General features: G+C 55.6%; 1 protein-coding gene across 1 annotated transcript; it reads right to left on the reverse strand.

The window, feature by feature from the left end:
- Positions 1-435: 435 nt before the first annotated feature.
- Positions 436-27068, reverse strand: QPCT (glutaminyl-peptide cyclotransferase). The gene is made up of 7 exons (XM_056110719.1): positions 26884-27068; positions 19088-19234; positions 8716-8991; positions 5072-5233; positions 4069-4168; positions 1318-1434; positions 436-677 (listed from the first exon to the last, which is right to left on the reverse strand). Exons 1-7 carry the CDS (start codon positions 26989-26991, stop codon positions 526-528), a joined length of 1062 nt encoding a protein of 353 aa, XP_055966694.1. The 5' UTR covers positions 26992-27068; the 3' UTR covers positions 436-525.

Below are 27068 nucleotides of genomic sequence, written 5' to 3' on the forward strand. Positions count from 1 at the left end.
GCTTCCTACAAGGAGGAAGCCGTGCTGTGTACTGCAGCGTGGATGGAACTAAGGGTTTCGGGCTCCGTGTTGTCAGAAAGTAAGCGTCAGGCAAAGATACCGGGAGCGGCACTGCAGGCCTAAGACAACATCTTCAATACCCTTGTCAACTACGAGACCTCGATTTGTGTTTTTAATAAATTAAAACAAGGAGACAAAGCAAGCGGAAAAACCAAACCCAAATAAACCCCCGGGATCTGACGGCGGAACTGAGGTGCTGAGGGGAGGGGAAGGAGTGACTCCAGGGTGAAAGAATGTGAGGGCTGAGACACAGGGACATTGGTACTGGTGGCTGGTGGCCGTGGTCCCGGCATTGAAAACGTACGGTCCTAAACATGGACCATGTTTCAAGCCAACAGAACTCAGTAAGAACCAAGAAGCAGTTGAGGCTATGATGCAAATCTAGGATTTATTGATCAGATATTCGAAGATACCGACAGAACGGGTCTGTCTGGGGTCTGGTTCCCTGACCTGCCATCCGCCGCGTCAGAAGTTGAGGTGCAAGTACTCGGACACGAAGACGGCCATGATCTTGCTGAGGTTGTCGATGGTGTCTCTGTGCAGGTGCTCTTCATCGTCATCCATGGTGTGCCAGACGTCAGGGAAGGGAAATGTGATCAGGAGCAAAATCGGGACACCTGCAGAGAAAGGCGTGGCTCAGAGTGAGACCAGGCTGCCAGGGGCCCTCCAGGACGTGCCGCTCCTTAAGGAAAGGAGAGTCCGAACTCTCAGAAGTCCTGGCACTCCAGCCCCTCCAACGTCCCTGCGCCCTGCCCTCCTACTCCAAAGCCAGACTCAACCGTCATTCAGGAAGGGGTGATAAAGCACCTACTATGTGCTGGTCCCTCTCCCAGAAACTGAGATTTGAATGATGAGTGGTGAGACCTGCCCCCAGGAGCTCTCACACCAACCATAAAAGCAGCGAGTAAACGATTGCAAGAACTAACGCTGGCTGCCGGGGGAAGCCCCTCGGAGGCCAGTGAAGCCCAAGGACTCGGGTTTCCACCAGCTACGCAAAGGGCACGAAAGACCAGTCGAGTCTCTGAGCAGGAAGGAAGGACGGCAGTGGGACAGGGGCCTGGGCGTACGTCCTCGGAGAGGGCAGGACCCGAAAGGCGATCCCGGGTTCCACAGGGACAGCCCTGAGAGAAACAGAAGTCACGGGGTCCTGGGTGACCGGTTTCTAAGCAGAATGGTCCCGTGCCTGGGGACGGTGGGACAGGCCCGCAGGGACGATAAACATGGGAGTGAATGAGCGCGTGCGTGCGCTGCTGTTACCTCTTCGCAGAAACGGAATGTGGTCATCCTGAACGCCCCTTTCCCGGCCGTTGTGCTGGAAATACGGGGTCTCCAGGGAGTGGTTCTTGAGCAAACCTAATTCGTGCAGTTGACGTTCTGCAGGTCACAATGAACAGCTGATGAGACTCGGCGTCCACGCGACTGACACCCAGAATGTGCCTGAGGCCTGTCAGCCTGCACTCGTGGTAGGGCCCTGAAACACCAGGCAGAGGGGGCCGGAGACAGGACAGCGGGGAGGGCACTTGCCCTGGATACAGCTGACCCAAGCTGAATCCCCGGCACCCAATAAGGTCCCCCGAACCCCACCAGGAGTGACCCCTGAGCACAGAGTCGGGTGTAAACCCCGAGCACCAGTAGGTGTAGCCCCCAAATAGAAGGGAAGGTGAAAGGGAGGCCCGGCGGACCCCCAGATGCCCCCCTCACCCCTGCAACACCCCCAAACATCTGGGCCCCAGGGCCAGGCACATTTCAGAGTCGGCTCCCGGAAGAAAGGGTCCCAGGTGGCAGAAGCGTGGGAGAGGAGAGAGGAGAGGAGAGCGGCAGGGACTGGCTGGGGCACCCTCAGCAGCGCGCGAGCCCCAGTCCAACCTCAGGGAGCCAGAAGCTCCGGGGCAAGGGACGGGCGCAGATCTGCCGCCCCTGGGTGACTTGGCTGGGAACAGCTGCCTGCGGGGCGCCCGGCTCCCACTAACCAAGTCCAGGCCCCACAAAGACCTGAGCTTGGTGAGACATGCAGCCAAGCATCCTGGGGGGCTGCGAGGGGCTTCCCGTGGGCCAGGGCACCCCAATGCGCAGGGCAGGCTCTGGGACGCCCAATGGAGACCCGCCAGCTTCTCCTGGAGCGATTGGGCGGGGCGGGGGGCAGAGACCCGAGGAGGGTCCATGCGACAGGAAAACCCTTTGGGAAGGGGCGGAAGGGATGGTGCACAGAGGGCGCCCGCCTCACACACACGGATGGGATGAAGCCTGGAAGCACATACGGTCCCCGAGCACTGCTGGGATGAGCGCCACTGGGTGTCGCCCAAAACCAGAAAGAAAAAGAAAGAGAACAAAGCTAGAGCGATGCTCCTCCTGGGTGATTGTGATCGGCCTGGCTGAGGCCTGTGTGACACCGGCAGCCGGATCCCAACTCCTGCCCTTTGGAAAACAAGCAGAGATTGTGCTCAGGCCCAAGGGGAATGATCTCTGGAGGGACAGACTGTGGAGGGCTCACTCGTAGCACCACACGGTCCCCTGAGCACTGCCAGGAGGAACCCCTGAGCAAGGAGTCCCCCGCAAGCACTGCTGGGTGTGACCCTGCAACCAAAACACGACAGTAAATAAAGCAAAGGGATGTTTTGGAAGAACACGACAGGCCGGGACGGAGAAGAGGGAAAGTTAAAGGACGTCCCTGGCATCGGATGAGGACGCAGCACGCAGCACTAGCCAACATCTGGGAACGGAGAAACGCCGTCTCTGGAGAAACATTCCCTCCGCCTCAAGAGGGTCCCAGAGGAAATGTTTTCAGGCGGTTTCGAAACACGGCGAACAAGAAAAGCCAAATTCTGCTCCCATTTCAAAACGCGCTGCCAGGCAGGAAAGTGAGCCTGTGAGCACAGGAGACAGCAATCCCGAGAGAAACGGGAGAGGAGGCCACCAGCGCCAGCCTGACACATGGCCCAGCTCCTGGCCTCACACGGCTGCGGACAGATGCCGCTCATGGCTGAAACCCCGGGGGTGTCACCGGGAGTGTCTCTGGGAATGTCCCCGGGAGCGGGTGGGCGGACAACTGTCCCAGTTCTACAAGGTCCTGGAGCTCCTGGAATGTGGCCTTAACCACATAAACTCCAAATGCCACAACACTGATGGCTGGGGAGGGGAAGTGGCCCAGAAGCCCACTAAGCCCCCCCCCACCCCCGGAAGAACCGGGCACACGGGAGGCCTGGCAGACCCCCAGACGCCCGCCATGACCCCAGTGGGAGGTAGGGCGTTTGTCTTGCACGCGGCCGACCCAGGCTTGATTCTTCCGTCTTTCTCGGAGAGCCTGGCAAGCTACCAAGAGTATTGCAAGCTCCCGGTGACGTATGTGATATGCCAAACACAGTATCAACAAGTCTCACAATGGAGACGTTACTGGTGCCCGTTCGAGCAAATTGATGAACAACGGGAGGACAGTGCTACAGTGGACAGTGCTACAGATCCCACTTACCATTCTGTTCTTTACAAGCAATATGAAATAAATGACTTCATGCCTGCTTGGGGGGTGAGTGGGAAACGGGGCGGGGCATTGGTGGGGGCGAGGTTGGTGTTGGAACTTTGAACACCCGAAACAACTGTCTTATGACTCACTCGAAGCCCGCGCCAGTCACGGTCAACTCCACCTCCACCTGGCACCCAGGCCCCAGCCCACTGCCCACCCAAACCCCTGGGGACACTTGCCCAGTGCTCCCGGCCCCATCTGGGGGACACGCTTACATGCAGGTTTAAATAGAGTCTAGTGTTTAAATAAAGGGGGTGTTTTTTTTTGAATAAAAATAAAACAGGAGGGCACATTGCAGACCACAAGTGTGCACTGAAGTCTGGGAGTTTGGGTTTGGGGTGTGGGGGGCTCAGAGACGTGTTCCCGAGAGGAGAGGCCGCCTCACTGTGAAGACACAAGTTCGGTCGCCACCCTGCTGTGTCACGGCCTCACGGCCCCCCCGGGGCATCCCCCACAACAGCGAAGGCAGAGGCCCGGCAGACGCAGCTTACCGATAGTCTCCAGCCTGCGGAACCACCGGACGGTGCTGGTGAAGAAGCTGGAGAAGGTGGGGTTGGGGGCTCCAATCAGGTCCAGCAGGACAAATAAATCCTGGGGGAGAAAATAAGGGCGTTCCGTCATGCTTCCCCGACACCTCCTAGACGCATCGGAGGGAAGGCAGAGAGAGCCCGGCGGGCTGGGGGCCGACTCCCGGCTCTGCGCTCAGGGTCGCTCTGGTGGGTTCGGTGGAGGCATGAGCCAGGTGAGTGCCCTCCCCACTGTCCTCAGCCACACCGGCACAAGCACTGCGAGCCACAGGCCCTGACCAGGCTGCGGATGGACAGAGGGACAAGGGAGGCCCAGCTGGGACGTGAGGGTCTCCGAGGGCCTTTCCAGTGGCCAGTCACCCTGTGGGCGGAAAGTCAGGTTTGGGTCGGAGGGGGGGGGTAGGTGGGCCACGACTGAGGAGGGCCCTGGGGGCAGGGAGTGTGGAGCAGGCGGGCTTCAGGAGGAGGGGTCCTGGGCGGGTGAAAGACTGGGGGGCCGGGGGTCATGCCACGAGGCACGGGGGGGGGGGGGGCAACGGGAACCAAGCAGAGCCCCAGGACACTGGAAACTCAGGACACACACACTCGCCCCCTCCGGGTTCCCTCCCCCACTTCCCGGTGGCTCAGCCCTGCCAGCCCAAAGCGCTTCCTGCCGGAAGGTTCCACCACGAGGCCAGCTGAGCTGCCTCAGAGGCCTGGAGGCTGGGGCTGACTCACTGTGACCTGCACCCCCTCACCCCTGAACCCCCACAACCCACTCAACACCCACTCCAACCCCCACTCACCCTCACATCCCACACTCGTCCCCTCACCCCTCACCCCACCCACCCCCCTATCCCTTACCTCCGTACCCACTCACCCCCTCACCCCTGCACCCACATGCACTCAGCCCCGTACCCACTCAACCCACTCACCCCATTCACCACCCCACACCCCATTCATCACATCCAGCCGGCACCCCACTCACTATGCCATGCAGCTGGTTGGTTTCCTGGGACCCAGGCGGGTGCGGGGTGGACCCCATCTTGTTCGCCAGGTGCCTGGACCCGTAGAGAGAGTCGCTGGGTGACCAGCTCTGAAACGCCTCCTCCCCGTCAAAGAAGATGAGCTTCAGGGAGAGATCCTGGGCCTGGAGGGAAGACAGGGGAGGGGGGAGAGGGGGAGCAGGGGGGGAGAGAGGGGAGGAAGGGCTGAGCGCTGCACCCGCAGTGTCCCACCTGGTGGGATGGCCCCTCAGCCTGACCCTCAGGTCTGACCCCACCCCGTGCTGTTCTTCCTTAGGGCACGGGGTGGGGGTGAACACCCCAAGTTCCCCTCCCAGGGCCGGTGCTGTCAGCCCCAGGAGAGGTGCCCAGCAGTGCCAGTCCTGCCCACCGCAGAGCTGCCAAGCACGGGCTGGCCTTGCCCCAGCTCCGCCTTTTCTGGTCCCAAGCCCCAGCAGCAAGCACGGCACCTCCCAGGCTCAGGACAGACAGACAGACAGTGCTCTGGGCAGAGGCCACCAGGGGACAGGAAGTCCTCGGAACTCGACACAGCACAGGGTTCCGAGGTGCCTTCAGCAGCGGCGTGTCAGCCGTGGAAGGGCGGGGCCTGTGTCCACCCCCACACAGATGGTCCCAGCTCTGAGCCCACCATCCTTCACCTGCGTCCACCTGCTCATGGCCTCTCATGTCCTCGTGCGGAGCCCGCACTAGTCACAGTCAGGTCCGCCTCCACCTGGCACCCAGGCCCCAGCCTGCTGCCTGCCCAAACCCACGGGGACACTTGCCCAGTGCTCCCGGCCCCGTCTGGGGACACACTTACATGCAGGTTCTGGGCGTCCCCCGCCCCCGCCTGCCCTCCAGGCCCTTCCCAGCCTGAGTCCTGACACTCTCAGGAGCTGGCCTTGGTGTCCACTCACATTCCAGGGCTCCATAGAACCGTGGGACACACAGGCAGAGACTCGATCTGGGTCAGCACCACGGGAGACCCCAGAGGTCACGTGGGGCGTCTACCTCCTGCCTCCCGTTTCCCACCATGGGTCTCAGCTGGCTTCCTCGTACTGGAACTGCCAGACCCAAGAGCTACTGGGTTCCTGGACACACTTCTCCCCACCCACTCCCTGCCGTCCTCGCCGGCCCCCTCCAGCCCCTCCCCAGTGCCCATGACGCACCCCCCTTCACCCTGCCGGTCCGTTTGCTGGAATCTGCCCTTTGATTCCAGTACCCAGAAACAGAAGCTCTGGGCCCCCCTCAAGGGAGCCTCTTCCTACTCTGTTTAAAGGAGATTTTCCTCAACAGGAAAAGGAATGTCTTGGCCTCGGGAAGCAGCGTCTCTGCAGGCTGGTGCTCACACTGGCCTCGAGTCTCTCTAATGCCCCTGGTCACTCCCAGTGTGGGCTGCGTCCGTGGGTCGAGCTACCTGCCAGCATTAGTGGCCCTGGGGGCCGTTTCCCGCTGTGTGCCGGTCCTGAGGGCTTATGGCCTCGCTCAGCCAAGCCAGGTCACCCCTGCCACAGCGTGGTCTCCTGAGTTCAGCTAGGGGGACATGGCGGTGCCAGCACCACGCCCCGGGCCCCTCCCACTGACCCGCCAGTCGGCCCAGAATCAAAGGGAAGTTCCCCCAGGTGCCCCGAGCAACAGTGGCTGGGGTGGGGGAAGCCACACTCCCCCACAGAGATCAGCCCAGGGCCCTAGAGTTCTGGCCGAGATCCAAGAGCAGAAGGGGACTGTGTGGGACCAGGGACCCCCCTGCCCATGGGCACGGTCACCAGCCTCCGGGGGCGGGGATGGAGTGACCCAGCAACATGCTCGGGCAAGGGCAGATTCTGCCGTCCCAGACCAGCAGGGAGACAGCCATGGCCTTGATTCCCAAGAGCAGGGCCCCCCAGTTGCCACCTGGGCACATTCCCTCTCCTGGTGCCGTCCACCCGTGCTCATTTGCTGGCCATCAGGGCTAAACAGCAGAGGCTGCACTGATGAGGCTTTGGAAACGGAAGCATCCCAGACTCTGCAGCTTAAAGCGATGTGCCTGTGCTCTCCAGGGAGGGGTGGGCAGCTCGGCTGGGGGCCGGGGGGCTCTGTCTCCTTCTGGGATGGGCCAGGGTCCACCTCCTCCTGGCCATAGCCAAGGCCAAGCGCCTGGCCAGCCTCGGCTGGGCCATTTCTAGCATCCTGTTGGGGAGAGAGTCAAAGAGCCAGGGCCAAAGTCAGGGAGGAACAGTGAAAAGTGCCCAGACAAAAGGGGCTTCTAGGGGAGAGGCCAGCAAAGCCGGAGCAGAAGGCCAGCTGTGTCCAGGTCAGTTCCCCAGCTCCAGCAGGATGACTGCAGACGCCCCAAGAACTCTCCACACAGAAGAAGTCACACCCGCCAGGCCCGCGCCCAGAGCAGGCCTCTGTGTAAGTCGCTCTTTCCTATCTACCCAGGGACGGAAGACAAGATCGTCCACTGCACACGGGGGTCCCCCACCCACCACTCCATCAGCCCTCTCTGGTTTGGATGCCCAGGCAGGTGTGAGCTGGGTGAGGAAAGGTAACAGCCCCCCAGGGGACGTCCCTGTCCTGCCCTCAGATTCTCTCTAAGTCAAGCTCATGCCAAAGCCTTTGACCAAGGGTCGGATCTTGCCTGACCGTGGGAAAGGGAGTGGGTTACAGGCGGGAGACCAGAGCCCACAAACAAAACCCAAAGGCAACAACAGAGTTGAGGTCCTGCTTTCTTCAAGCCCAGCAGTGGGCGAAAACAAACCAGATATCTCTCTTCCTTCAATTACAAGATAAACCCTTTCCCTTCTCTCCCGCCCCGTCTCAGAGGCGGGTTGGACGAGTGAGGTGGCCTTCTGGGGGATGCCTGTCTGGCTTTGCCCACAGACTAGGTTCAGAGTGAAATCTGACCACATCTCTGAAGCAGAGTGCTGTTTACCAGTCGACCCAGCGAACTCCTGGACTGGAACGGCAGGCCCTGACAAAGGCTCTGCCCTGCATGGTAAAACTGAGCCGAGATTCACCGATAACAAGAAAGCGTTTTTTCTGCCCCTTGTTCTCCCTCCCCCGACGCCTGCTTTCCCGCTGTCTCCCTTGGACCACCTTGCAGCAACGTTCTCCCCAACTCGGGCTTATCCATCGGCTGGACCCTAACTACCGAGGGAAGGACAAGTAGAGTTTTCATACATTTGCCTACAAGAACCATCCACGATCTTTGCTTTTAGAGAAGACCCCTTGCCTTTGAGTGTAAGATGTGCCCCGAGCACAGCAGGGACCAGGGGATCAGCTCGCAGTTGGATATCTTAAATCTGCTGCCCCCGGCTGACACTCTCAATAGGGCTGTCTTCCCACGAATATTCAGTGGCCCTCCCACTGTTTGCGACAGATCAGTATAAAATGCATGCGGAGAGGCAGGAGCGGCAGGAGCGACAACACAGTGGGTTGGGCGTTTGCCTTGCACGTGGCTGACCCGGGTTTGATTCCCAGCATCCCATATGGTTCCCCGAGCATATGGTCCTGAGTGCAGAGCCAGGAGTAACCCCTGAGCATCGCTGGGTGTGACCCAAAAAGAAAAAAAAAATGCAGGCGGAGTCTGTCTCCCCAGGCCTTCTACGTGTGCTCCTGGGAGCATTTCTATCTGAGGAGTCCATACCTTCAAGGAGACAAGCTTTGTGTCCAGGGCACGAGCCAGCTCCAGGATCATGGCACAGGACACGGCCGAGTCGGTGGCACCCACAAACACCCGGTTCCAGTGCGGCATGTACTTGGAGTCATAGTGGCAGGCAAGGACCAGGTGGCGCTTGGCGGACGGGTTGAGGGTGCTGATGATGTTCGAGAAAGACCGGTACCCGAAGGGGGTCCAGCTCACGAAGGTGTCCACCTCCACGGTCCACGGAGCCGTCAGCTTCTGAATTCTGCTCAGGATGTGCTGAGCGAAACAGAAGCCCAGAGTCAGAGCAGAGCGGTGTTTGCTGGGTAACTGTGTCTCAGACACTTCTGGAAACACCTTTCTAGTCAGAAATGGGCTCCACTACTTTTCTGATCTGGGTGCCTGTAATATCCCTTTCCTACCTGATTGCTCTGGCCACGTGCGCTACATAAAGAAACAACCAACACTCAGAGGCACCAGAAATGAGACCTGGGCCAGAGCCGTAGGACAGCAGGGAGGGCATCTGCCTTGCACACAGCTGACCCGGTTCGATCTCTAGCATCCCATATGGTCCCCTGAGCCTCGCCAGGAGTGATCCCTGAGCACAGAGCCAGGGGTAACCCTTGAGCATCACAGGATTTGTCCCTCTCTCTCCGCCTCCAAAAAGGAAAGAACGGCATGGAAACGTGGGTGGTCCTTCGTAGGGACCCATCACTGTGGGGGGTGGGACTGGGGCAGTTCTGGGGCATGGTGGCCGGCAGCTGACATTCTGGGGTGGATGTGGCATTGGAAGGCTTTTGAATGAAATCCTGCCTGGATCAACACCGTAAATCACAGTGACTAAAACTGAAAACAAAACAAAACAAATATTTAATGTGATCCACACTCACGGTGGTTGTAGCAAGGATGGTTGAAGAGAAAACTCCTCCCCCCGCCCAACCTTGGCCCTGCCAACCCATCCCCGCCCCACAGCTACCAAGGCCAAGCGCAGGACCGGCTGTGTCCCCTCTTCCTGCAGCCACACCCACGCAAAGCTGGGTAGGGTTGAGTCTGCCTCCGAGGAATCTACCCTCCTCTGGTTCCTCTGTCCCAGGCTCAGCTGCATCAACAGACTGCAGGGGCAAGGCAGGCAGGGATTCGGATTAAGAGAGGGCATACCCTGGGGTTATGCCTCAGGCATAAGAGAACTGGCAGAGGAACCCAGGTGTGTGGGACCCGGGGCTGAGATCTCCAAGCCTGCACGGTTTGGGACTGGACCTGTCAGTAGCTAGACAGTTACGCCCTCCAACTGCCGTGTAACCCCAACAACGGCCAGGATCCAGAGATTATCACAACAAGCTCCCGGGAGAGCACAAGGCAGAGTCTCCTACCCTGTGCCTGACTATCCTCACCAGGGCCCAACAGCTGAAGACCTCCAGACCCCAGCCAAGGCCTTACTGGGACCACTCTCCACACACTTGGATAAGCCTCAGGCATAACAGAACTGGCAGAGGAACCCAGGTGTGTGGGACCCGGGGCTGAGATCTCCAAGCCTGCACGGTTTGGGACTGGACCTGTCAGTAGCTAGACAGTTACACCCTCCAACTGCCGTGTAACCCCAACAACGGCCAGGATCCAGAGATTATCACAACAAGTTCCCGGGAGCGCGCGGTCGCATTCGCGGCCATGCGACTATTTATTTACTTTTCTCTAAGTTTTCAGGGTACCTTCAATATCCAACCCGCACGGCAGAGCCTGGCAAGCTATTCATGGTCTATGCCAAATAGACCAAATTGATATGCCAAATCCAGTAATAAATGGATCTCATTTCCCTAACCCTGAATATGCAGAGTCGAGAAGGATATGGAGAGAGAGGCTGATAAAATACCAAGGCAGAAATAGGCTGCCAAAACGCAGAAATACAAAAACGATTGTCTGTACTTTTAATGCTCGTACGCTGGCATCTGCTGCATCCATTGAAGACCTTATGGTACAAACGCGAAAGATCAAGTACGACATCATTGGTCTGACCGAAACGAGAAGACATCAATCACATCATGCCGTTTTCGACACTGGAGAAGAACTGTTCCTTGGAACATGTGATAAAAGAGGCGTCAGTGGTGTCGGTATCCTTGTCAACACAAACTTAGTCACGAGCATTGATTCATTCGAATGCCTAACAACCCGAATCGGACGATTACACTTGAATAAATGTGGCTCACTACCGGCAGTTTCTATCTTTGTTGTCTATGCACCAACATCCAGTTATGGTGAAAGAGAAACTGAGAAATTCTACATGGAGCTGGAGAAGTTCTATAAAGAAGATCACACCTTCTACAAGATCATTGTCGGTGATTTTAATGCCAAGATAGGACCAAGAAGATCAGTCGATGAACTCCACATCTGGACCCATGGCCTGGAATGGAACGAACAGGATGACAGACTGTCTGAGTTCATCATGTCAACCAAAACCTTCCATGGTAACTCACAGTTCCAAAAGGCTGAATCTAAACGTTGGACATGGAAGTCTCCCGATGGACGGTTCCACAATGAAATAGACCACATCATATTCAATCGATGGTTTTGCCTAACCGATGTTGCTGTTGTCCCAAAATTCCAAACGGGATCAGACCACCGTCTTCTTCGTGCAAAATTCTACCTCACAGAACGAGGAGAAAAGAATGCAAGGTTTAAGAAGAGGACTCCCAGAACAACCACCAACTGGGAGCTCTTTGGCTCTGTTGCGGCAACATGGGAAGATGCCGTCATTGACAACATTGATGAGGAATACGATTGAATGATTCAGCACCTCCATGATTGTGCAAGGAATGCCAAGAGAGAGGTAACCACAAAAAACCGCCTTTCTTCGAACACTCTTGAACTTATTCGCCAACGTGGCTTGGCACATGCCTCAGGCAACCACAAGCGAACATCCAAACTGGCAAAACAGTGCAGAGAAGCCATCAAGGATGACCTCAAAAACAGGAGAGCAGCAGTACTGGTAGATGCGGCAGAAGCTGGGAAAAGCATTCGTAATGCCCGCCTGTCCTTCACCAACTACAAAACCAAGATGACTGCCCTCCGACATCATGATGGATCTATCACATCTTCCAGAAGGGCAATGGAGAAGATTATTCATGACTTCTACTCAGATCTCTTTAATAGCCACGTCCACTTGCCCACATACCACATACCACATGATGGATATGTCGTTCCCAATGTTCTCCCTTCCGAAATCCAACATGCCATCTCGTCGGTAAAGAAACAAAGAGCACCTGGCCCAGACAAGATCAGACCTGAACACCTGAAGAACTTACCATCAGTACTCATCAATACATTGGCTTGGCTCTTCACACACTACCTGTCTGAATGCAAGGTTCCATCCCAATGGAAAACCAGCAGGACTGTACTACTATACAAGAAAGGAGACATCCACGACATTGGCAACTATCGCCCAATCTGCCTATTGTCTGTCATCTACAAACTATCCACTCGAGTCATCCTGAATAGGATTAGCAGAACACTAGATGAAGGACAACCATGTGAACAAGCTGGATTCCGAAAAGGATTCAGTACCATCGACCATATCCACAGGATTACTAAGCTCATTGAGGTTTCTCGGGAGTTCAAGATGCCGCTTTGTCTAACGTTCATTGATTTAAAGAAGGCCTTTGATTCTGTTGAGACGGAAGTGGTCATGGAAGCCCTAGCCAATCAGGGTGTACAAACTCAATACATCAGGATCCTTCGTGAGCTCTATTGCGGATTCACTACCAAGATCTCACCATTCTACAAAGAAGTAATCATCCATATCAAGAGAGGGGTTCGGCAGGGTGATGCCATTTCACCAAAACTCTTCAGTGCCACCCTTGAGAACATCATGCGACGACTGGAATGGGAAAGCATGGGAGTGAAGATAGATGGTTGGCAACTACACCACCTCCGCTTTGCTGATGACATCGTTCTAATAACACCAAACCTCAGCCAAGCAGCACAAATGCTGAACGACTTTGACCGTGAATGTGGAAAGGTCGGACTACAGCTGAATCTTACGAAGACAATGTTTATGAGAAACAGCCTTGTTCCTGACACTCCATTCGCTCTCAACGGAACCACCATCTCCGAATGCAACAGTTATATATACCTAGGTCGAGAAATCAACATGATGAATGACCTGGCACCTGAGTTGCGCAGGAGGAAGAGAGCGGCTTGGAATGCCTTCAAGAGCATTGAAGAAATAACTAAAAGGACAAAGAACCTCCAGCTACGAGCACATCTCTTTGATTCCACTGTTCTTCCTGCATTAACATATGCCTCAGAGACCTGGACCCTACGAAAACGGGATGAGAACGCTATTTGGGTCTCTCAAAGAGGAATCGAAAGAACTATGCTTGGAATATCACGATTCACTCAAATGAGAGATAGAATCCGGAGTTCTGATCTTCGTCAACGCTCAAGAATCAGGGACGCTGTCTCATTTGCCAAGACATCAAAAATCAGATGGGCTGGACATGTTATGAGGTTTACAGACAACCACTGGACTAGAGCCATTACTGATTGGATTCCACGGGACATCAAAAGATCACGTGGACGTCCACCTATAAGATGGTCAGACTTCTTCGTCAAGACCCTAAATGATCGGTTTGAGGCTCTGCATGTTCCTAGAACGAACAGATACCATTGGGCTACACTAGCACGCAACCGGGATGAATGGAGACGTTACTGGCACCCGCTCGAATAAATCGATGAATAGCGGGGATTAAGTGATTAAGTGATGCCCTGGGGGAAAAGGCAGCTCAGATAGAGAAGGGAACACCAAGTAAAGGATGCAAGATGCGTGCCGAAAGTAGACTACAGACCTAACACGATGACCACTCAATACCTCTATTGCAAACTACAACACCCTAAAGGAAAGAGAGCAAAAGGGAATGCCCTGCCACAGAGGCGGGCCAGGGTTGGGGGTGGGGTGGGGTGGGGGTGGGAGGGCTACTGGGATCATTGGTGGTGGAGAATGGGCACTGGTGGAGGGATGGGTACTCGATCATTGTATAACTCAAACCCAAGCATGAAAGTTTGTAAGTCTACAACTGTACCTCATGGTGTTTTACTAAGAGAGAGAGAGAGAGAGAGAGAGAGAGAGAGAGAGAGAGAGCATGCCTGGCACACATGAGGCTCCGAATTCGATTCCTGACAGCACATGGGCCCCTAGCAGCAATGTGGGATGGCTAGGGCCCTCCAGTACCCCCAGGCCAAGTACCAAAGCTTTCAGGCCCCTGCACAGACAGCAACCAGGTCCCCTGAGTACCACTCACTGGTGTGGCCCAGAGAAAAAAATTCAAAATATATATAAACATATGTATGACATTTCTACACAGTGAGAGGTTGAGGTCCAGTTCAGAGTCCACTAAAGTCCTCCTTAATATTTCTAGGAGGCAGGGCTAGAGTAATAAATCGCACAGTGGAGAGGGCATTTACCTTGCACATAGCCAACTTGCGTTCGATCCCTGGCATCCCATATGGTCTCCTGAGCCCCGTCAGGAGAGATTCCTGAGTGGAGAGCCAGGAGTAACCCCTGAGCATTGCCAGGTGTGACCTAAAAAGCCCCCCCCAAATTTTTTTTTCCTAGGAGGCACGGGCCGCAGAAGCAGCGGTGAAGTTCCATGGCACAGCCACCAGCACTCTCTGTACCTGGACACAGAGACCTGTGGGGCCACTCTGAGGAGCTGGACAGGCAGGCCCCACGGTGCCAGCTCCCACCTGAGCCTGGGCCGGCATGTGGCCCAGCCCCGTCCGGCAAGTCCTTCCTGTTGACACAAACACCCACAGAGCTAGGGACACCCGGGCACGGGCCAGGCAGAGCCCCAAATGGGGTCGGGCAGCGCTGAGCCAGTCTGTGCCGGCACCCGCAACACTGCTGAGCGCTTGCAACCAGCTGCTCTCTCAGGACAGCAAGGCAGGCCAGCGCCGGGGCCAGTGCGTGAAGGGGACAGGTGGTTCATGGCTTCTGGGCACCCTGAGCCCCAGAGGCAACTTGGCCATTTCCAGGGCCAAGTTTCCACGTGGCTGGTGCAAGAATACAGTGGGGCAGGCACGTGCCTGGCACACGGTCAGCCAAGGTTCAATCTCTGACACCCCATATGTCCCCTGAGCCCTGCCAGGAGGCAGCCCTGAGCACAGAGCCAGGAGTCAGCCCTGAGCAGTAGTGGGTATGGCCCAAAAACAAAACAAAGAAAGAAGAAGGAAGGAAGGAAGGAAGGAAGGAAGGAAGGAAGGAAGGAAGGATACTATGGAAAAGGAACGCTAATTCCAGAATGACAAATACATTCCTGAAGATTCCAGAATTGGGCCAGGAAATAGTTCAAAGGGCTGAAGCACCCAGCTGTGCTCAGGGCCCCCGGGAGGGGCGTGTGGATCTCCAAGAACTGCAAGGGATACAACCTCCCCCCTCAAAAACAATCTCGAATTTTTGGTACCAGAAATTACATGAGTCTTCATTCTTTCCCACCCAATCCTGGTTGCCTTGAGTCTCTCTCAGCCTCAGTTTCTCCCTGTGCTCCACTCATATCTTTGAATCATCACAAGCAGTTTTGAGCACTGCCTGAGGAGGTTTTAAAACTCATCCAGCAAAGTAAGCTTCAATAAAACCAGTAATTCCGTCCACATTTCGCACCCCGTGGGATTGGAACAGGAATGAGAAGCAAAAAACTGAATAAAAAATATAAAAATTAAAATGAAAAAAAAATGGAAATGGTTTGGAATCCAAACCGCATGTGGAAATGCCTGATTTTCTGGCCTGGTCAGGTTTTACACGGCTGCCCAGAGCAAGCTATGTGCCAGGTGGACCTGAGCCCCCAGCAGAGGTAAACTCGATCTCCAGGCAACCCGAATGGTCAGGTAAAGGCGTCCTGCTCTTGACAGCTGCTCTCTGCAGCTTGGGGACACTGGCCGGAGGTCATGGTGTATGGTGATGCCTTTCCACACTTCATTGCCTGACATCCCTCCATAGAGAAGTGTTTCCCCTTCCTGTCTCGTCGGTTCTGGGACTCATGATTCTGCACAGGTCTTAGGCATGGGGTCATGGACTGCAGGTATCAGCACACATGGGTCAGTTCTACTGAGCACTGGAGAGAGGGGAGAGCAAGGCTGGTCGTGCTTGTGGCTGATCCAGGGTCGATCCCCGGCATGGCAGATGCCAGAAGTGATCCCTGAACAGAGCCGGAAGCAGGCCCTGAGCAAGGTTGGTTGTGATCCCCCCAAAACAACAAATAACAAATGAGTTCTTCTCAGAACATGTAGAACTCGATGATAGGACAATAGTTGGGATAGAGACAATGCTACATGTCTAAGCTTCCTACAAATAGGAACTTATCCAACAGACCGTTAGGGAAAGTTCCATGAAAGGGGCCATCTATATCCAAACATCTGGCATCCTGATGATGAGTTGTTTCCTGAGATGTCCTCAACCCCACAGCAGCCACACGCTCACAAAATCAGGATTCAAAACTGTCTCGGTGTCCGCCCAGGCCAAGGCTCACCGCTCCCCCCGCCCCCCACCCCACACACACATACACACACCTCTCTCAACTACCAAACAGATCTCGGTCGTGCTTTGTTTTATCTCTATTGACACTAAACTCCTTCTAAAAAGCATCAACTTATGTTCCCCAAAGGAGTTTTCCCTGAAATAACCCTTTCTCCCCCCAGCATAAATATTTTCTATTTATCTTAGCAACTAAATTCTTAACAAACAACAAACTGGCCTTGTAGCCTACTGAGGTCACCAGCGGCCCTTGGTCGTGCTTTCAGCTTTCAGTCATTCTCTGCGAGTTCCCAGTGCGATTCTCGGGGGGCTCGTGCCTGAACACCCGCCCCTCTGCTCTTCTCACTAGATCCCGACACGACGGGGCTTGGTCAGGGAAAGGCAACCAGCTCCATAGAGCAAAACTCGTTGGCCAACAGGTGGATAAAGTGCAGCTTTGAGAGCCAGAGAGGTACTACAGGGGGTGAGCGCTTGCCTTGCACACAGCCAGCCCTGGTCCAGATCCCAGAGGTGCATTTGGTCTCCAGAGCCCTCCAGGGGTGATCCTTGAGGGCAGAGCCAGGAGAAAGCCTTGGGCACAGACGTGTAGCCCCCAAACAAAATAACCAAACAATGTAATAAAATGCAATTTTGAGGGCCAGAATGATAGTGCAAGGATTAAGGGGGTTGCCTTCATATGGCCGACTCTGATCTGAATCCTGGCACCCGTATGGTTCCCTGAACCCAGCCAGGAGTGATCCCAGAGTACAGAACCAGGACTGAGCCCGGAGTACAGAGCCAGGACTGAGCCCTGAGCATCACTGGATGTGGCCCCCATTACCCCTTCCCCAACCCCATTTCCAATAGAAACTACAGTTGGTTGCAGCAAAGAAAACAGTGTGGGAATTTGTGCTCCTAACAAACAAACAACAACAAACCATTTGGTCAAAGTTTAGATCTTAGAAAGCAAAGGGTTTGCAAATGTGCATCCGGCTAAGAATAGAATCGCAGAAAAGAATAGAAGACGCACATCTGCAAGCAGAGAGGACTCCTGGGGTCCTTCAGATGGAGGGACACATGGGCAGAAACAGGATAGGAAACTCATGGACTCTGTTTTGTTTTGTTTTGTCTTTGTGCTCAGGGCTTCCTCCTGGCTCTGCACTCAGGGATCAGTCCTGGTGACACTCGAGGGACCATATGGGATGCTGGGGTACCAAATGATACCAAGTGAACCCTTAGAACCCGAAAGCTCAGACAGTCCATGTGCTGGGGGTGACCACCGAGGGCTGCCCAAGGGACTCTAAAGCTTGGACAGTCCGTGTGTGTGTGTGTGTGTGTGTGTGTGTGTGTGTGTGTGTGATTCCCTGCTTCCCAGCAACCCACCCCCACTGGACAAAGGAGGTGGAGATGGAGCACTGAGGAAGAGCAACGAGAGAGACACAGAGAGAGACAGAGAGAGAGAAAGAGAGAGAGAGAGAGAGAAGGAGGAGGAGGAGAAGAAAGAGGAGGAGGAGGAGAAAGGGAGCCTCTGGGGAGGAAGGCTGCTCTGGGTGCCTGCCAGGCACCTTCTGGTCCTGGTTTAAACAGGGAAAGAGCCTGAGGAAAATGTGTGGGTGGGAGGAAGCGGCAGCACCCGGACCAGTCCAGATGTAGAGCCCCTCCGGGATTCAGTCTCTCGTGCTCCCAGTGAGGGTCACCGCAGTGCCCACTTGGGGACAGGCCAGTCCTGTTGCCCACATGCGGGCACCTCTGGGAACAGCACCCCCGCTTCCAGCCTGCCCCTTCCGGAGCCTCTCTGGCTCACTCCCGAGTGAGACTTTTTCCTCCAGCTTTTAAGTTCCTTTTGTTCTCATCTCGGCTAGAGATCAGACCTAGCCCCGGTGTAACACTTTTCAGTTACTCGTTTCACAAGCATGGCATTTTCTCAAATACAAAGATATCCTCAAAATCCAATAGGCAGCCTTTTTTTTTTTTTTGCTATGGGGTGGGTGAAACCATGGGACAGTGTTTTGTTTATTGAGTGATTAGGGGGGGCACCGGGCCACCCTTAAGAGTGCTCAGGGGGTCATACATGCTGGGGATCAAACTGGGGTCAGCCACAGGCAAGGGAAGAACCTTAATCCCTGTATAAGGGGGCTGGAGCGACAGCACAGCGGGTAGGGCCTTTCGGCCGACCCGGGTTCAATTCTCAGCATCCCATACGGTTCTCCAAGCACCGCCAGGAGTAATTCCTGAGTGCATAAGCCAGGAGTAACCCCTGTGCATTACCGGCGAAATTAAAATAATAATAATAATAATAAATAAATCCCTGTACTAGTTCTTCAGCCCTTCCATGACTGGCGTTTAAGAGAGAGAAATGCTGGGAAACTGACATTGAGACCAGAGTCTACAGCGGGAGTGAAAGCGTTTGGGACAGGCATGCCCAGCACTGCAAGCAATATTGACACTTTTGCTACTGACTGTGGAAAGTGCTGGCCTGGTCGACTTGAGCCTGGAGGTGCTGCCCTGGGTAAAGGAGCTGTGACCCTGGCCTTGACCTCGACCCTGGCCTTGACCTCCGCCTTGGCCTCCCTCTGGGGAGGCTCCCAGCTGGTGCACGCAAGGCCTGGGGGTAGTGAGTCTGTTGGAGGTAGGGAAGGCCCAAGGCTGCTAAAGTGGGGTGTTGGGGTCTAAGGAAATGTGAGGGACGGGGTCCCAGCCTGGGGCTGTTGGCCCTGGAATGGGCTCGGATGACTGGGTGCCTCGATGGGGCCTCTCTGGATATTCGTCTGCCAAGCCACAAGCTCGAGGAACTGAATGTCTGAGCACGTGGGGCCTGTCCCTGCTCTTGGGCAGTGCTCTGGGCTGGCCTCGAGGCTGCGGCTGGCGTTTTCTCACCAGGCGCGCCGCGTAGCTTCCAGGAGAGCCAGGATAACGCTCAATCAGCAGTGGGGTCAGCTCATCCTTCCACATGGTGGAGAGGTTGGTGCTCTGGACGACTTTCCGGAGAGACGAGGAACTCAGCTGGGCCGGCTGGTGATGATTCTGAGGAGAGAAAACAACTCACACAGACTGGCATCTCGGATGGCTGCAGGCTTTCCCTGAGAGCAAGTTACTAAAGCACCAAACCGCTCCAGCTGATCCAGCTCTGGGCTGAAAACCCTGTGGCCTTTTGGGGGCACAGTGGGTAGAGCACCTGCCTTGCATGCAGCCGACCTGGGCTCAAATCCCTGTATCCGATATGGTCCCCTGAACACAGAGCCAGGAATAAGCCCTGAGCATTGCTGGGCATGGCCCCAAACCCAAAAAACAAAAACAAAAGACCCTCTGTGGCCTTCTTGGAATGGGGGCAGGTGGGATCCCTTCCTTTCTGGCTAGGCCCAGCGGCCGCCGTACGCACCTCCTCCTACCACGGGCCTGACAGCCCAGTAGGAGCACAGCAAATTTGCTGGGAAAGTTGCATCGAAGATCAAGTCTAGTAAGTGAATAAATAACACAGAAGGCCCAGCTATTAACCAGCACAGCAGAGCCACAGACAACAACTTTAGCAGTACCATTGTGAGATATACCAACCAATAATCACAAATTGACTTTTATTGATCTCTTTTCTAATCATTCCGTTTGTATTTTGTTGTAGTAAGCACCATGAAGTAAATTCGTTGTGTGCCTGCTAAGGGGTCAGACTTGGCGGGTGAAAGGGAATCTGGGGTCATCAGCAGAGGGAAGGTCACTCCTGTGGTGGGTTGGTGTTGGAACACTGCATGCCTGGAACTACTGAACTGGGAACAACTTTGTAAATCACAGTGTTATGATAAAAAAAAAATTAAAGACTTTCTCTCAGACATTTTGCAATCAGAAAAGAATCACTTTGAACCTCAAAATAAAGGGCATCTCGCTGCAGCCGGAGAAATAGTATGGGGGATGCCGTGCAGACTTGCACACAGCCAACCCCCCCAGACCTCAGTGAAATCCCCAGCACCCCATAGAGCCACCTGGATCCCATTAGGAATGCAGAACCAGGAGTAAGCCCTGAGTACCCATGTGTGTGACTCAAAAACAAAATAAACAAACAACTCCACTTCAAAACTGGCTTCTTAGATTGAGATGGGCTAAGTGACTGTTGTGGCTGTCCATCTACAAAACTGACATTGTACTTTGAACCAGAGTATTATTAGTTATTAATAGTTATTTCCTTGTCACTTTGAATGACTTTATTTTCTTTTTGGGTCACACCTGGAGATGCACAGGGGTTACTCCTAGCTCTACACTCAGGAGTTACTCCTGGCGGTGCTCAGGGGACCCTATGGGATGCTGGGAATCGAATCCTGGTTGGCCGCGTGCAAGGCAAACGCCCTACCCGCTGTGCTACCTCTCCAGCCCCCACTTTGAATGACTGTTAGTACGCATTTTCTATAAAACTAGGGTTTAAAAACAGCAATTTTTGGGGGGGGGGATATTTTTGGTGGGACTTTTTTTTTTTCATTTTGGGCCACACCAGAGGTGCTCAGGGGTTACTCCTGGCTCTGCACTCAGAGATCACTGGTGGTAGGCTGAGGGTACCACCTGGGGATGCTGGGGTACCACACTGTGGAACCTGGGTCAGCCTCATGCAAAGCAAGCACCTAACCCACTGTACTATTGCTCCAGCCCCTGATCTCCTGTTCCTAAGAAAATCAGTATTTAAAAAAACTGTTGCTAGCAATACAATACTTTGTTAGCATAACTGTTTTATGTTTCTTTTTTGGGTGACTTTGGGGCCACACCTGGCAGCACTGACCACTATGGGCTATGCTCAGAGACTTTACAGCCCTGCAGTGTGTACTGCAGTCGGCTGCATGTAAAACAAGGGTCTTGCCTGGATACTATCTTTGATGCAGAATTGTTGTTTAAAAAGGTGGTTTAGCGTTACAGAACTAGCAAAGAATTTTAAAGAGTCTGTGGACCACCTGGGCTGGACGACCTTTGAGCCAGTCTCTTGGTTCTCACTCCTCTCCAAAGCCAAGGGGTTTGAGTTGGAAGAGCACTTGGCTGCAGACTCTAACCAAATGGCTGTGAAACTCTTGAAATGAACTGCCTGTTGAATAATATCGCTGAAAGGTGATATTTGAGTATAATACAGGCAGTTGGTTTGAAGATATAGTATGAAAAGGATTTAAAAAAAATTGCTCACTAATCATCTTCTCAGAGATTAGGTGCTGAAACGATCACTACTGATATTATTAAATTTTAAAACTAATTTTAGGGCCAAAGAGACAGTACAGGGGTTTAGGCGCAGGCCTTGCATGTGGCAGACCCAGTTCAATTTCCAGTACCGCTTTCGCTCCAAGCACCGCCAGGGACAGCCCTGGAGGTCCCCGGCACTGCTTCGGGGGATTGCACCCTCTGGTCCACTTGAACCTCCGCCTGGCTAGCCAGGCACCAGCCTGGGCCTCTGAACACAGCGAAGGAGCACCTGCCCGGCAAAACAAACAAAAGCAAAAGTAAACAGTAGGTAAAATCAGTTTCATTAGGGGGCTTGGGCTGGCGTGCTCCGGTGGTGCCTTTGGATCTCCCGGCACCTTCAGAATCTAAACGCTGAGGTTAACTCAAGCAGGCATCTAAGAGAGCAAAAGGCAGTAAACAGAACAGTAGGCCGTGGTAGTCAGAGACATTCAGGGTTAATGATTAGTTAGCCTGGCTAGGGAGCCCATCTGGCCTCTCCTAGGCCTCCCCCACCACGTAGGGACCTGCGCCAGGAGATGAGCCTCGGAACCGGTCTCATCACTCACGTGACACCACCTGGCTCTGGCCTCCTGGAGCCTGAATCTGCCCCTGGTCCTGGCTGCACTGGTGGGGGTTTGGCTCCTCCTCCTGGTACCTGGCTCCACCCCCTGGTGTTAGCTCCTCCCCCTGGGTTCTGGCCCCTCCCCCTGGTGTTAGCTCCTCCCTCTGGGTCCTGGCCCCTCCCCCTGGTGTTAGCTCCTCCCTCTGGGCTCTGCCCCTCCCCCTGGGCCTGATCCACCCCCCAGAACCTGGTCCAGCAGCACCTTCTAGGTGCAGCTAACCTGGCCGGCTAACCTGGTAATGCCTGAGCACGGTAGGAGGGGTGTAGGGGCCACTTCCCACGAAGCATGTGGCAGTGTATGTTGGTCGGCTCCTGGAGGTCCAGGCCTTCCCAGCCGCCTCCGGAGCCAAGCATGGCCTGGTTCACGTCCATCAGGCAATCAAAACTGGGCATGTTTGGGGCCCGAGCGATAGCACAGCGGGTAGGGCGCTTGCCTTGCACGCGGCCGACCCGGGTTCGATCTCCGGCATCCCATAGGGTCCTCCAAGCACTACCAGGAGTGAGTGATTCCTGAGTGCAGAGCCAGGAGAGATTCCTGAGCATCACCGCGTGTGACCCAAACGGCCCAAAATCTTGAAAACTGGGCACATTCATCCACGGAGGATTTGCAAGATGAACTCATTTTCTCCAGTCATCTCACCTGCCCAGCACTCAGGACCCTCATTCCCATGCCCACAGTGAAAGCCAAGGCTAACCAACCATAATATGGAGATGATATTTATCTCCATAAATATGGAGATCGGAAATAGCTAAGAGATTTAAACAAAGAGAGAGGCACTAGCCTTGCACCCAGTTGACTAAGGTCTCCTAAGCACTGTGTGCACGTATGCGCGTGCGTGCGCCCACACACGCCCACACACGCACACACACGCGTGCGCACGCACACACACGACTCAAGACAAAACAGCTGGAGAGCACAGAGTTAAGGCACTTGCCTTGCATGAGGCTGACCCAGGTTCAATCCCTGGCACCACATATGGTCCCCTGAGCCCCACCAGGAGTGAGCCCTGAGCACCATCAGGGGTGCCCCACACCCTCAAAAAAAAAGAGAGAGATTTAAGATAGAGTGTAAACTAAGCCTCCAGCCCCTCGAGCTGAAGCAAATGTGGTAGACAACTGCCTTGATTTACTGGGCAGACACGCCCAGCACACACGCCACGGGGGCTCCAAACAGAGATGACAAACTGCCCCCCGACTCTGGGCTCCCCCGCTTGTCCCGGCTCACCACCCCAAAACACAAATGACTCTGAGACCACCCAGATCAGAGCCCCCCGGTGAGTGAAGGATTGATTCAGAAGGGCCCCAATCTGTGATCCCCTGAACCTCCCTGAACTCCCACAGAACCTGACTGGCAGAACGCAGGGGCTGCACCTGGAGACCGTCAGGGGAAGGGGGGAAGGAAGTGGGGTGTGGCCTCTTGTGGTAAAAGCTCAAGCCCCCAGTGTTTCTTGATTCTTCTGGGCCCTTTTCTCTGGGTGCAGGCCTCCTCAAATAGGGTCTGCCACAACCCCCCCTCACATCTGTCTTCCAGACAGGCAGGAAGAACAGCAAGTCAGCTACAACACATTTTGGCTAAGAAGAGCAGTCCAGGGCCGGAGCCACAGTGCAGCAGGAAGGAAGGGCTTCTGCCTTGCACGAGGCCAACCTGGGTTCCGTTCCCAGCATCCCTTCTAGTTCTCCAAGCCCACCAGGAGTGATCTCAGATCTCAGAGGCTTAAGCACTGCTGATGTGTTCCAAAAACCAATTAAAAAATATATATATATTAAATGGCACTCATGATGGGAGCCAGTGGGAGGTGATGCCCAAACTAAAGAAGTTCTCAGGGGCTGTCAAGGCAAGCATGCCTCAGGGACCGTCACTGCCTCATTCTCTGCAGCAGACTCTACCGGGCAGGCCACTGGTGCTTGGTCAACCAGCTTTGTGGTGGGGACCCTCTGCAGTAAGAAGCCGGAGACCCAGGTATCAACGTCCCTAAACAAACACCTGTGACCATCTGTGACTCTGAGACAAGACTCCTAGTGGACCTCAGTGGGAAAGCAATGAGGATGCTTTGCTCCCAGGGAAATGTCTGGTTGGCAGGCAAAACAAAGTGGACGATTACAACAGCCTGTTATACCCTGAAGCCACGCACAGGAGCTTCAGAAGGGCTCGTCAGCGCCAGCTCCCTTCCATCTTTAATCAGGCTTTTCTTGTAAGCCCACATGCAGTGCCCAGGGCATAATGTGTTCTGATAAAGGGGCCACTGTGTTCGTGGTCAAGGAGTCTAGGAGACGCCAGAGACAGGTAAGAACAGTAAGAAGAGAGCAGCAGAGTCAATTCTAGATGGGTGACCCCAGGGCAGATAAATCACTGACAGTTTCTGGCTCACTGAGACACACTCCCCTGATTAAAAAAAAAAAAAGTCACACCCAAGACCCTTCACCATTGCCATGGGGACTCAGGACATGATCTGATGTGTCTGGGATCGAAGGGCAGCTTGACACAACCAACCCCAAACCTCTCTCTGGTCGGAAACCCGGAGTTTATTCCACCCTTCTTAATGACCCACTTCTATACTTAGCAACGGGGCCCTGGGCACAGATGAGCGCCCGCCCTCCCTTCTGGTGCCATTCTCTTGCCTTGAGTAAACCACTCCTCAGAGCAGCTCCTGTCTCAGCCCCTCTGACTTAACGGCTATTCTGGGTGTGAGCTCCTCGGCACGCTTCAGCCGTCATGCCCGAAAGAGTCTGACCATGTCACCTTGTTTCTACAGGGACAGTGGAGGCAGCTTTCAAGTCAGCCCACTGTGGGCTTCTGAGCCAGCGTCGGCCAGGGTGACACTGCAGGGTGGAACAGAGGGCGGCTCTCGGACGGACACACCTTGATTTCAAAATCAGACCTTTCTGGACCACACCTCTACCCGATGCACCAAGGCACTCCTTGCTGCATTACAACTGTTCACCGCACACAGGACAGGAAGGCACACCTCTCAGCCCGGGCCAATTCCCTTCCCGGAAGGCCAGCTAGGCTAAGCCTCAGAGTCGGGCAATCGGGGTGGGGGTGGGGGGTGGGGAGCAGGAACCAGGAAGACAGGGCGGATTTTGTCACTTGCTTCCTGGGCATTTGAACGGATCCAGTTTCCCCCACAGAATGGTGGCAAAATGCTTCTCAAAATAAACGAGACCTCTCTCTGGGTCTTCAAAGCGGTGTTCAGGGCTGGGGACCAGGTTGGGAAGGATACCAGACTCGTGCGTGAGGCCCTGGCTCCAATCAAACAACAAGACAGACATCCCTCAGAAGCTCAGCAGTCTGCCATAGTTTCAGGACCTTCTTACACCTTTTCCCAGCCCCAGACATCTCCTTCCCACCAGCCATCTCCCTTAGCTGCGGTCCAGCAGTGGCCATCAAATCCACACCTTTAAGGAGAGACGCCTTGAGGGGTTCTCCTGGTTCCTAACAGCCCTCTCTGACTCTTATGAGGATGTACCCCCTTCTTCCTCCTTCCTTCCCTCCCACTCTTGCCCCCATCCCCACCCCTCCCTTCTTCCCTCCTACACAGGGCTTCACAAGACCAGGGCCTTTGCTCAATTTCCCGGGTCTCCCACTGGCATCTGCATGCGTCAGGACTGGAGGCTGGTGGGTCAGCCCAGCCCCAGAACTGGATGAGCTGTTCCCGAAACAGGCGGGTGGATGGGTGGATTCACCCAGGGGCCAACCCTGCCTGTGCCCTGTGGGGCAGGAACCCAGCGGTCGGATGCCTGTTGCGGGTTGTTCCGCAAATCCTGGACTTCCCCCGCTGTAGGATCCTCACCAACCCCTTTCCGTGACCTCTTGCAGTATTGAGGGCAAGACAGAAATGGGAAAGGGTTGCACAAGAATGCGAGAACCTAGCAAGTCTCTCTCTCTCTCTCTCTCTCTCTCTCTCTCTCTCTCTCTCTCTCTCTCTCTCTCTCTCCCCCTCTCCCTCTCCCCCTCTGTTTCTGTCTCTGTCTTTCTCTCTCTGTCTGTCTCTATCCCCTCTCTCTATTTCTGTCTGTCTCTCTCTCTGTGTCTCTGTGTCTCTGTCTCTGTCTCTGTCTCTCTCTCTCTCTATCCCCCTCTCTCGCCTGTCTGTCTGTCTGTCTGTCTGTCTGTCTGTCTGTCCGTCTGTCTGTCTCTCTGGAATCTCCACACTAGTAACAGTACTGAGTGCAAGGGGAAGGGGGGCCCCCGGGAGGAGAGCGGGGGCGGGAGCGCGGATGAGTTCTGGGAGGGGAACCGGGGGCGCCAATACGTGGATCTGGGGGCGCGGGCTCGGGGACCCGCACTGGGATCCGAGTGCGCGGGGTGGAGGACGTGGATACTGGATCGCGGGTTCTGGGATGGGATCCCGGGGCGGGATCGGGGGCGGGGAAGTCGCTCAGCGGTTGTGAGATCGGAGCCCGGGATCCGGGGCGCAGGGTCTGGGCGGGGATCCGGGATGCGGGGTCGTGGCGGGGATCCGGGGCGCCGGGTGGAGGACGCGGGTGGAGGCGCGCAACCCGGGGCGCGGGGTCGGAGACGGAGATTCTGGGCGCGGGGCAAGGGATGCGGATCCAGGGATCCGGGTCCGGGCGGGGATGCGGGGCGCGGGGTCGAGGACGCGGGTGGAGGCGCGCGGTGGGGCGCGCAACCCGGGGCGCGGGATCAGGACGGGAATCTGGGGCGCGGGGGTCGGGACGGGGATGGGGGGGGCGGGGGCGGGGAAGGAGCTGCGGGACCCCGGACCGCGGGGCCGGGACCGGGATGGGTGCGGCGCCCTGGGCCTCTCGGGGGTCGGTGACAGCGCCCGCGGGGACGCGCCGCGGCCGGGCTGCGCGGCGGGCCCGGGTCCTGCTCCCGAGAGACCGCGGGGTCCCCGCCCGCCCTCACCTTCTCCTGGGTCCAGGGGATCGTACCCCGGGCCGGCGCCGACAACGCGGCCGCCAGCAGCAGCAGGTGGAGGGGGCCCGCGACGCGCCTGTCCCAGCTGCCGCCCATCGCTCAGTCTGGGCGCCGGGGCCAGGGCCGCCGACACGGACGCGCACGGGAGCGCGCGCCCCCGGCCCAGGGTGGCT

The sequence above is a fragment of the Sorex fumeus genome, unplaced genomic scaffold (assembly GCF_029834395.1).
Source record: "Sorex fumeus unplaced genomic scaffold, SorFum_2.1 ptg000010l, whole genome shotgun sequence".
Lineage (NCBI taxonomy): Eukaryota > Metazoa > Chordata > Mammalia > Eulipotyphla > Soricidae > Sorex > Sorex fumeus.